Genomic DNA, 12,343 nt, shown 5'->3' with positions numbered 1-12,343 from the left:
GGAACACCAGGTGCGCGTCCAGCAGCATCAGAGAGCCCTGGAGCGGGTAGAGGCTGCAGGCCGGGAGGGAGCCGCCATGTACCTTGTGCCACCTGCTGCGGACACACGCCCAGCGCGCCCAGCAGCGGCTGGAACACCAGGTGCGCGTCCAGCAGCATCAGAGAGCCCTGGAGCGGGTAGAGGCTGCAGGCCGGGAGGGAGCCGCCATGTACCTTGTGCCACCTGCTGCGGACACACGCCCAGCGCGCCCAGCAGCGGCTGGAACACCAGGTGCGCGTCCAGCAGCATCAGAGAGCCCTGGAGCGGGTAGAGGCTGCAGGCCGGGAGGGAGCCGCCATGTACCTTGTGCCACCTGCTGCGGACACACGCCCAGCGCGCCCAGCAGCGGCTGGAACACCAGGTGCGCGTCCAGCAGCATCAGAGAGCCCTGGAGCGGGTAGAGGCTGCAGGCCGGGAGGGAGCCGCCATGTACCTTGTGCCACCTGCTGCGGACACACGCCCAGCGCGCCCAGCAGCGGCTGGAACACCAGGTGCGCGTCCAGCAGCATCAGAGAGCCCTGGAGCGGGTAGAGGCTGCAGGCCGGGAGAGAGGCCGCCATGGCGCGGGGGTTCATCTTTGAGGCCGGGATCATGGGCTTCTTCGTCTTAGACTCCTGGGAAATATTACAGAATGTAAAGGAAACGATGCAGATAACCATAGTAGTCTACAAATATTTATTTTTTTATTTATATAAGAAACAAACTGTTTTTTATATTCATATATAACACTGGAAAATGTTCTTAAAACTATTAGACCTACAGTTTCCTTAAGGCGACGGTAGCGGTGGGTAAAATTTCAGATTCTGTCAATTTACCCCATTTCACACACAAGCGCACTTCACGCACACTACCTCACTTTACTGGGACAGGTCAGTGACCCATCATGTTTTTTTTAAGATTGGACTTTTAGTTTAGTATTGACCACTAGCCTCCTTTGAGGGTAAAAGCGTTCCATTGAAAGATGAAAGAGAAACAATGCATTTAATCTTGCTTTCCTTGTCTGTTCATGTCACACGTGACGTACTTACCTATTTAATTAATTTGATTGTTGACTGTTTTACTACCTAATATTGCATTGTCGAGATACGCGTTTTGTACAATTAAAGCGAATAAAACAAGATGTCATTAAATCAGATGTAAAATGTTATTTACTACTCTATACGGTTTTTCATAAGGTGCAAAATCCATTCAATAGGAATTTAAATAAATAAAGTTTCAGCAGGGTGGCAATTCCATTTTGGCGGATAAAGCGAAACAGAATAGTTCTATCGAACCTGCTTACAAATTTTCACGAGAATCAGTTGAGAAATGTGATCTGCAAAGGAGAACATACAAAAGCATTTTTGCCCAAGCTGAAACGGAGACCTTTGCTAACGCTCGGCCAATGATGGTTTAGGTACACCTATAAAAAATGGTTGTCCCTGCTGTAATTTTAATATCTTTATATTTCAACGGTATAGTTTTGCCTTCAAAAATAATCGGTATCGCTAAACAATAGCGGTACCTTACTACTTATACGTTCACGAAATCGGTATCTGCATAACTTGATTGTTAGTAAACTAACCTGAAAAATAATCTCAAAACCACCGAAACATTTATGTACAGTCACTTGCAATAATATGTTACGTCATTAGCGCCAACTTTGCCTCCAGGGAAACTTTGCCCAAAACGACAATTTTAAACAAATTCGTTAATGTAGAAAAAATTATAATAGTTAAGGCCACCCTGCTATTTTTAGTAGAAAATAGGTTATATTTCTGACAAAACTATATACCAAACTTGTGCATAACTTGACTTGGGAATTTAGAGTTTGAGCGAGTTGTCTAATATAGGGTATATTAAGGGGCCGGTATATGACGTTTTCGATTTAGACCTCACTTTGTAACCATAATTTGTTCAATAAATGTTTAATAATTGCATTCAATTACACGTAAATTTTTTCATGAAGAAACCGTGTACCGACTCTTCATGCCATTATATTTTTAATTTGCTGTTATTCTCTACAAATCGACACTAAAAGTATCAAAAAATCAAAATATGGAGTTCCGTTTGAGACAGAAGCAAAACAATTTTGTCTTTGACAGTAATTGAATTATTGTATGATTTTGAAAGCTAGATAATTCAGGTACCAATTTATTACGAATTTATATTTTTACTCACAAAGACAACAGAGAAATTCAATCTCAAATGTAAACTTTCGAACAATTTCCATACATTGACGACATCACTCAAAATTCTTCTTCAAGTCAGATGCCCGTTGGGGCTACACCGGAGCACACGTGTACTTCTTCAAATGAAAATGACAGCTTGATTTTCTTGCTTTTGACAATTATATTGACATTAAATCATATACGCACACGAGAAAGCATACCAGTAGATAAATTGTATTTCAAAAAATAGGGTACATAAATATCAGCTCGCGTCTCATTTAAATTTGATTTGCTCTTATTTACGGGTCATAATGCTTGAAAACCGCAGTAAACTATCTTAAAACAATACGATTACAGTCGAATTTAAGTATTATGTTCCTTCAAAACTCGCTTAAAATGAAAAAAGTTTAAAGACTCATCTTTACTGATTGGGATCAATTTTTATTATGCTGGTATCATTTTGCGTCATTTTAAAAACGTATTTGACTTCTGTACGTCAATGAATTTTGATGACAATTGTAATCTTGTATTATATTATAGAAATTTATCTTAAAATATTGCCTATTAACAGGAAGAGTTATGTAATTCGTATAAGTAATACCTGAAAGTCTTGTACCTAGATCTGTAATACCATGGATTGCGACTAATAAATTATTATGATTATGCCGTTCGTTCCGTCTATATGTAAAATGCGTGTACGTGCTGTTCTCTGAAAATCTTCAAGAAAAAATAACGGCTAGACCAGCACTAAGTACTAGCGAGTTTTTGCGGCTTTGGAGACCGAGATGAAGCTTACAGGCCAATTAGCGCTGTGGACTGGTTATTGTTATGTATACCTATTATCGAATGTTTTATAAATTTACTATAAAAAGCAATGTTTTATTTCGATTAGATCTACATTTTGTGCATATTGCATATCTGAAGTATTTTCGTACTAAACTTGAAACTTTCGTTGAAACTAAATAAAATAATTATTCCAAATGTACAGTCACCTGCAATTTATGTTACACAACGAAGGCCGCAAATATATCTGACACGATCTTATTTGTAGAACCATAAGAGCATGTCACATATTTTTGCGGCCTTCGAAGAGTAGGTACCGTCATTATCACCAACATTGCCCGCTTTTTTTTTTTAAACGCGAATTTCTCAATAAATATCACATCATATGACTTTTTTTTGCTCAGCACGTCCTATGTGATCAAATGCATCAGTTTTAAAGAAAAAATTTTTTTGTCGTGTTTTTACCCATTTTTTGCGTTTTAGAGGGCGGGCAAAGATATCCGGGGTTTTCGCCAACATTGCCCACGTCAATTTGGTATTCAAATACAGCTCGTATGATGATGATGTCTAAGGATCACTTTAAGGTTTTGGGCAATCCTACCATTCCCTGTTAATAGCTTAGCGATAAGTGTAAAACTTTTAAATACATTTGCTGGGCAATGTTGCCTACCCGTTTTTGCCCATTTCCAAATAAGGCTCGCCTAAGCATTTTACAAAGGCTAGGGTTGTCACTTTTGAGAAAATCTGTTACAATAGTTTAATGGCCAAAAATATGATTTTTGTTGTGTTTTTCATTCGTTAACGGGATAAAATATCAAAATAAAGGATAATAAGACAAATTAAATACAGAATATATTTATAAACTTATTTTAGTGTACAAACATAACCTTCTTTTACTTGCGAAGTTGGGTAAATTAGATGAAAAAGACAACCCTAATCCGTTTTTGGGTGGTGGGCAATGTTGGTACGGATGCCAAATTACCGGATTACTTTGCCCACCGCTCAAACTTTTGTGTATTTAGGCCTTTTTAGTTTAAATCTGAATAGACATAATCTATGCTTCATGTGTTATAACTCAAACCCGGAAATATTTGTCAAAGGGTTCTCAATTTTTTCTACTTGCATTCATTATTTATCAATTTTTTGCCCGCCGAAATATACCCTATATTAAACAACTCGCTCAAAATTCCCAAGTCAAGTTATGGACAAGTTTGGTATATCAGTTATGCACAAGTTTGGTCAGAAATATAACCTATTTTCTACTAAAAACAGCAGGGTGGCCATAACTATTATCAATTTTTCTACATTAACGAATTTGTTTAAAATTGTCGTTTTGGGCAAAGTTTCCCTGGAGGCAAAGTTGGCGCTAATGACGTAACATATTATCGCAGGTGACTGTACATAAATGTTTCGGTGATTTTGAGATTATTTTCCAGGTTAGTTTACTAACAATCAAGTTATGCAGATACCGATTTCGTGAACGAATAAGTAGTAAGGTACCGCTATTGTTTAGCGATACCGATTATTTTTGAAGGTAAAACTATACCGGTTGAAATATAAAGATATTAAAATTACAGCAGGGACAACCATTTTTTATAGGTGTACCTAAACCAGCGTTAGCAAAGGTCTTGGTTTCAGCTTAGGCAAAAATGCTTTTGTATGTTCTCCTTTGCAGATCACATTTCTCAACTGATTCTCGTGAAAATTTGTAAGCAGGTTCGATAGAACTACTCTGTTTCGCTTTATCCGCCAAAATGGAATTGCCACCCTGCCGAAACTTTATTTATTTAAATTCCCATTGAATGGATATTGCACCTTATGAAAAACCGTATAGAGTAGTAAATAACATTTTACATTTGACTTAATGACATCTTGTTTTATTCGCTTTAATTGTACAAAACGCGTATCTCGACAAAGCAATATTAGGTAGTAAAACAGTCAACAATCAAATGAATTATAGGTCCGTCACGTGTGACATGAACAGACAAGGAAAGCAAGATTAAATGCATTGTTTCTCTTTCATCTTTCAATGGAACGCTTTTACCCTCAAAGGAGGCTAGTGGTCAATACTAAACTAAAAGTCCAATCTTAAAAAAACATGATGGGTCACTGACCTGTCCCAGTAAAGTGAGGTAGTGTGCGTGAAGTGCGCTTGTGTGTGAAATGGGGTAAATTGACAGAATCTGAAATTTTACCCACCGCTACCGTCGCCTTAAGACTATATTTCGGCGGGCAAAAAATTGATAAATAATGAATGCAAGTAGAAAAATTTGAGAACCCTTTGACAAATATTTCCGGGTTTGAGTTATAACACATGAAGCATAGAGTATGTCTATTGAGATTTAAACTAAAAAGGTCTAAATACACAAAAGTTTTAGCGGTGGGCAAAGTAATCCGGTAATTTGGCATCTATACCAACATTGCCCACCACCAAAAACGGATTAGGGTTGTCACTTTCATCTAATTTACCCAACTTCGCAAGTAAAAGAAGGTTATGTTTGTACACTAAAATAAATTTATAAATATATACTGTATTTAATTTGTCTTATTATCCTTTATTTAGATGTTTTATCCCGTTAACGAATGAAAAACACAACAAAAATCATATTTTTGGCCATTAAACTATTGTAACAGATTTTCTCAAAAGTGACAATCCTAGCCTTTGTAAAATGCTTAGGCGAGCCTTATTTGGAAATGGGCAAAAACGGGTAGGCAACATTGCCCAGCAAATTTAATTTAAAGTTTTTACACTTATCGCTAAATTATTAACAGGGAATGGTAGGATTGCCCAAAACCTTTAAGTGATCCTTAGACATCATCATCATACGAGCTGTATTTGAATACCAAATTGACGTGGGCAATGTTAGCGAAAACCCCGGATATCTTTGCCCGCCCTCTAAAACGCAAAAAAATGACTAAAAACACGATAAAAAATATTTTTTTTTTTCAAATAAACTGATGCGTTTGATCACAATGGACGTGCTGAGCAAAAAAAGTCATATGATGTGATGTTTTTTGAGAAATTCGTTTTAAAAAATAAGCGGGCAAAGTTGGTGGTAATGACGGTACCTACTCTTCGAAGGCCGTAAAAATATGTGACATGGTCTTATGGTTCTACAAATAAGATCGTGTCAGATATTTTTGCGGCCTTCGTTGTGTAACATAAATTGCAGGCGACTGTACATTTGGAATAATTATTTTATTTAGTTTCAACGAAAGTTTCAAGTTTAGTACGAAAATACTTCAGATATTCAATATGCACAAAATGTAGACCTAATCGAAATAAAACATTGCTTTTTATAGGTAATTTATAAAACATTCGATACATAGGTATACATAACAATAACTAGAGCGCTATTGGCCTGTAAGCTTCATCTCGGTCTCCAAAGCCGCAAAAACTCGCTAGTACTTAGTGCTGGTCTAGCCGTTATTTTTTCTTGAAGATTTTTAGAGAACAGCACGTACACGCATTATACATATAGACGGAACGAACCGCATAATCATTATCATTTATTCGTCGCAATCCATGGTATTACAGATCTAGGTACAAGACTTTCAGGTATTACTTATACGAATTACATAACTCTTCCTGTTAATAGGCATTATTTTAAGATTAAAGTTCTATAATATAATACAAGATTACAATTGTCATCAAAATTCATTGACGTACAGAAGTCAAATACGTTTTTAAACTGACGCAAAATGATACCAGCATAATAAAAATTGATCCCAATCAGTAAAGATGAGTCTTTAAACTTTTTTCATTTTAAGCGAGTTTTGCAGGAACATAATACTTAAATTCGACTGTAATCGTATTGTTTTAAGATAGTTTACTGCGGTTTTCAACCATTATAACAGCAAATCAAATTTAAATGAGACGCGAGCTGATATTAATGTACCCTATTTTTTGAAATACAATTTATCTACTGGTATACTTTCTCGTGTGCGTATATGATTTAATGTCAATATAATTGTCAAAAGCAAGAAAATCAAGCTGTCATTTTCATTTGAAGAAGTACACGTGTGCTCCGGTGTAGCCCCAACGGGCATCTGACTTGAAGAAGAATTTTGAGTGATGTCGTCAATGTATGGAAATTGTTCGAAAGTTTACATTTGAGATTGAATTTCTGTGTTGTCTTTGTGAGTAAAAATATAAATCGATAATAAATTGGTAACTGGATTATCTAGCTTTCAGAATCATACAATAATTCAATTACTGTCAAAGACAAAATTGTTTTGCTTCCGTCTCAAACGGAACTCCATATTTTGATTTTTTGATACTTTTAGTGTCGATTTGTAGAGAATAACAGCAAATTAAAAATACAATGGCATGAAGAGTCGGTACACGGTTTCTTCGTGAACAAATTTACGTGTAATTTAATGCAATTATTAAACATTTATTGAACAAATTATGGTTACAAAGTGAGGTCTAAATCGAAAACGTCATATACCGGCCCCTTAATGAAAATATTTTAACATCATGTTTAATTAGAGTAGTTTCTACAGAGTAAAACAAAACTATTTGCACGTACAACGACAAAAATAATGAACATTTTGACAATAAATCAAAAGATTGATCTTATTCGATGTCATCTCAACATTCAATCATTGTTTATTCGTTATCTGTCGGCCATCAGTACTCATTCAGTGTGCATTTGTTACTTTAATTAGACCTTCAACGAAATTTGAACTTTTAAAATCTAAAGATAGAAGACCCAATAACCCAGATAATAATGATTACAGTCGAAAAATTCGAAAACAACAGCTTGAACTTTATGGAAAGGAACAAAGGTAAAAACATACAAGAAAGAATAAAAGCGCTAAAGGAAAGTCAACTACCCGACGAGAACGACTATTCCATACATGATGTACACCTTTACACTGCCATATATACTGCCTTTGGATCACAATGATCATAATAGCAATTGTACTAATTTGCCGAAAACACCGTTGCCAATGGAGACTTCTAAGAGCTCCGGCAACCCCAGCAAATCCAGTGGAACCAGCAGCGAGTGAAAGTGCTTACATAATCTAAATATATAAACGTGAAAGACCTGACTGACTGACTTAAATCAACGCACAGCCCAAACCGCTGGGACTAGAAAGTCCAAATTTGGCAACTAGATTCCTTATAAGGTCTAGAGGTGCACTAAGAAAGGATTTTTCAAAATTCATCCCCTAAAGGAGTGAAATGGGGGTCCAAAGTTTGTATGGGGAAACAAGATTAGTTAGACTATTTTATTCCAAATTTCACAGGAGTATTCCTAAAGATAAATAAGTAAACACGTGTTTCAGGTTTTTTGAAAATTGAACCCCTAAGAGGGGGAACAGTCCCCAATAGGGTTGATATCTCAAAATATCAATATCGGTATCGTTTTCATAGTATTTTGAGACGATAATAACAAAAATGGCATCAAAATTAAAATTAACGTAGCCGAAGTGAACAATCATCCCCTGGTGGGGGTGCAATGGGGTTGAAATTTCAAAATATCAATATGGGTATCATTTCCATGGTTTTGTGGGATTAGTTAGACTATTTTATTCCAAATTTCACAGGAGTATTCCTAAAGATAAATTAGTAAACACGTGTTTCAGGTTTTTTGTAAATTGAACCCCTAAGAGAGTGAAAAGTCCCCAATAGGGTTGATATCTCAAAATATCAATCTGGGTATCGTTTTCATTGTATTTTGAGACGCTAATAACAAAAATGGCATCAAAATTAAAATTAACGTAGCCGAAGTGAACAATCATCCCCTGGTGGGGGTGCAATGGGGTTGAAATTTCAAAATATAAATATGGGTATCATTTCCATGGTTTTGTGGGACGCTAATTACAAAAATGGGATCAAAATTAAAATATAACGTAGCCGACGTGAACTATGGCCCCTGGTGGGGAATGCTAATTACGAAGATAGCGTAGACGGTTGTAACATACACGCTGATTTACAGCCACACGTGATCCAGACTTTTGAGAATGCAATCCCTTAAAGTAAATTTTTTGAGCTACAAAATTATAAGATTACAAATACCTTCTCTTAAATATATAAACGTGAAAGACCTGACTGACTGACTGACTTAAATCAACGCACAGCCCAAACCGCTGGGACTAGAAAGTCCAAATTTGGCAACTAGATTCCTTATAAGGTCTAGGTGTCCACTAAGAAAGGATTTTTCGATATTCATCCCCTAAAGGAGTGAAATGGGGGTCCAAAGTTTGTAAGGGGAAACAAGATAAGTTAGACTATTTTATTCCAAATTTCACAGGAGTATTCCTAAAGATAAATGAGTAAGCACGTGTTTCAGGTTTTTTGAAAATTGAACCCCTAAGAGGGGGAAAAGTCCCCAATAGGGTTGATATCTCAAAATATCAATATGGGTATCGTTTTCATAGTATTTTGAGCCGCTAATAACAAAAATGGCATCAAAATTAAAATTAACGTAGCCGAAGTGAACAATCATCCCCCTGTTGGGGGTGCAATGGGGTTGAAATTTCAAAATATCAATATGGGTATCATTTCCATGGTTTTGTGGGACGCTAATTACAAAAATTACAAAAATGGGATCAAAATTAAAATATAACGTAGCCGACGTGAACTATGGCCCCTGGTGGGGAATGCTAATTACGAAGATAGCATAGACGGTTGTAACATACACGCTGATTTACAGCCACACGTGATCCAGACTTTTGAGAATTCAATCCCTTAAAGTAAATATTTTGAGCTACAAAATTATAAGATTACAAATACCTTCTAATAATTGAACAGTACACAAACATCGTTTTTAAAATAATTATCATCTTAAACGGTTTGTTTACATTCAAAATACCTAAAACCATTGAAGTACATAGATTATTAAAAAAACTCTCCTGCGCGTGCGAAGCCGCGGGCAAAAGCTAGTTACATATACACGCGAGATTAGTGGATCAACACATATGGACAGGGGAAGCTCCCCAATTTTAAGAAAAATATCATTCCATGGATAATATACTAGTTATATCTAAGTCTATTTTGTATCATTCTTTCAACATTCTCATCTCATCTCATCGTTTGCCCCACGCAAGATATTCGGTGCAATGCACCTGCCTCGTGCGGCGCGTGCGCGCTCTGTCAGCAAAAGACGCGTTAACCAATAATTTGCATTAACCCTAATTCAATGTACTTTTCGGATCCATCGCGGCCGGGTGCATTTGATTATTCGACATTTTATTTTAACATAACTTTTAACAATCATATAACTATTAACATTGAATTATACATTAATAAACATTTTATCTACTTTTCTCGACTTTTCACATTCAACGCAAACCCGCACGTATATATTTTTTCATTCAAGTGAGCTGCACTGTGTGATCACTGAGATGTCTAATCAAGGATTTTTTTGTCATGATGTCAATTTAGTCACGATGCTCACTGTTAGTGTTAACTAACTATTCGTATACCCTATTTCAGAGACAATGGGTACTTACAACTTTGATGGGTTCCTGCTTGGCCATCCACTGGTAGAGGTCCTCCCTGGCGCGGTCGTTCCTGAGGTTGTCGTCGGAGCCGTGCGGCGAGTACAGCGACGGGTTCGAGCCCACCGCCGGGAAGTCTTCCTTCAGCGTGCCGTAATCTGAGCCGTACACTTTATGATACAATAACACTGCGTGTTTAACACACACTTTGCTGACCAATCGTAAAACTTATTGCAATGATAGAATGTTTACTTTTGACCAGGAAAGTGCGTCTCGGTTTGTATTGTTAATACAGCTAAACTAACAAAACATCTGGCACAAATCTCAATATTAGTTATGGTGAAACTAATGAACTGAATGAAGTCGACTTCTTTTATATATGTTACAACTTTAGATACTGGGCCATGTCCAAATTAGCCTGTCGTGTGTCATTTCACGCGATAATTCAAATTTAAAGATTAAGGGCCCCTTGACCACAGCGGACGTAAATCCAAGACACTTTGAGGGCTACTAATTTATAGTCAGCTGCCTTTTTTTGTTTAAAATTTGTCTGTAATTTAGTTATGTTTTATCGGAAGGAAATTACTTAAATATTTTTTCTATGTGCGTGAGTGGCTGCCGCTCCTCAAACGACCAACGGAGTTGCACCTGACGTTCATCAATCACTGTATCTCATCTCGGAAAAATTTGGTCTAAAAAAGTAAATAATCTGTTCTGCTTGGCATTATTATTCTTGACTTTTTCACGTCTATTGTAATGTGATGTGATGATGTGATATGATACTCACTAGCGATGGCGTCATCATGGAATGTTGGCTTGCGCGTCGAAAATGGAAGCGAAGGGAACGCGAGGCTGCCGCGCCCGCCCGCCGCGCGCGCTACACACACCACACCGTGACTTATGTTATGAGCATGCTGTATGAAGGGATACGGAGCAGCTACTGTATTGACTAACTTGCACAAACATTCATCTCACTCTGAAGTCAAGTAACAACGAGCAACTATATTAAAGGTTTAAAGTACTTTAAAGTTCAGTAGGATTCATATTTTATTCAGTAACAAAACACGTATCAGATATGTGCCATTTGCATAGTCCGTCATTTGTACATTGTTGTATATATTTTGTGTAATACAGTTTAATAAATGAATAAATAATTATGTAAAAGAGCAGTGAAGAAACATACGAGTATAAGTATGTGCGTGCATCAAGCGCGTGTGTCGTGTAATACCAGTAATCGGATCCCTTTGTTTGACATCATTATTGAAAGTCATAATGTAATGATTGTCAGATTATCATTAATCATAATTCTGAAACCGATAACTTTTCAGGATTTTCGTAAGATTATCCTATAGGTAAATAGGTTAGGTTTGTTTTATTGCAATGCTGAAAAGTCACGCATTTCTGAAAAATACCAAATTATGACTAACGAAAGTGCGGACAAACAATACATTGACTTAAAATTTGATGGGAAACAAAAGAGACCCTACCGGTAACTCGTCGTTTGTTATGACGGTTACGCGAGCTGTGAACATCAACCTAACGAAATAACAAACTACAAAGTGAAGTTTGGCATCAAGTGCACTTACGATTTCATACAACACAAATGTACTTACAACAAGATACTATGTCTCAGACAAAACTTTAGTGTTAGCATATTTTAGGTACTTTAAACTAAAGGCAACCCATTTTTATATGTTTCACTCATATAAGGGTGGAATAAAAAAACCATAGCTTTTTCAGTATGTTACGTGTTACCTATTGACAAGGTTAAAAAAAACCAAGTTACTAAAAGAACACACTAGAATACACACAAAAACACAACCATGACATTAAAATCAGTTTCTAATATTTTATTTTTTTAACACAGATACATTTATGGTTATTTATTATTTTCATGCATACAAATATCAATACACACA

General features: G+C 36.6%; 1 protein-coding gene across 1 annotated transcript in view; it reads right to left on the bottom strand.

The window, feature by feature from the left end:
- The window catches only part of LOC134790463 (bridge-like lipid transfer protein family member 1), a 125,065-nt gene that overhangs the window by 83,311 nt on the left and 29,411 nt on the right, over positions 1-12,343 (bottom strand). Inside the window, exons 13-15 of the mRNA XM_063761272.1 lie at positions 11,212-11,301; positions 10,437-10,582; positions 473-653 (exon numbers count right to left, since the gene is read on the bottom strand). Coding sequence (XP_063617342.1) covers positions 473-653; positions 10,437-10,582; positions 11,212-11,301 — 417 coding nt within the window. The remainder of the gene's footprint in view (positions 1-472; positions 654-10,436; positions 10,583-11,211; positions 11,302-12,343) is intronic.

The sequence above is a fragment of the Cydia splendana genome, chromosome 5 (genome assembly GCF_910591565.1).
Source record: "Cydia splendana chromosome 5, ilCydSple1.2, whole genome shotgun sequence".
Classification (NCBI taxonomy): domain Eukaryota; kingdom Metazoa; phylum Arthropoda; class Insecta; order Lepidoptera; family Tortricidae; genus Cydia; species Cydia splendana.
Note: the sequence above shows the minus strand (reverse complement) of the source record. Positions and strands in the feature narration are given on the sequence as shown.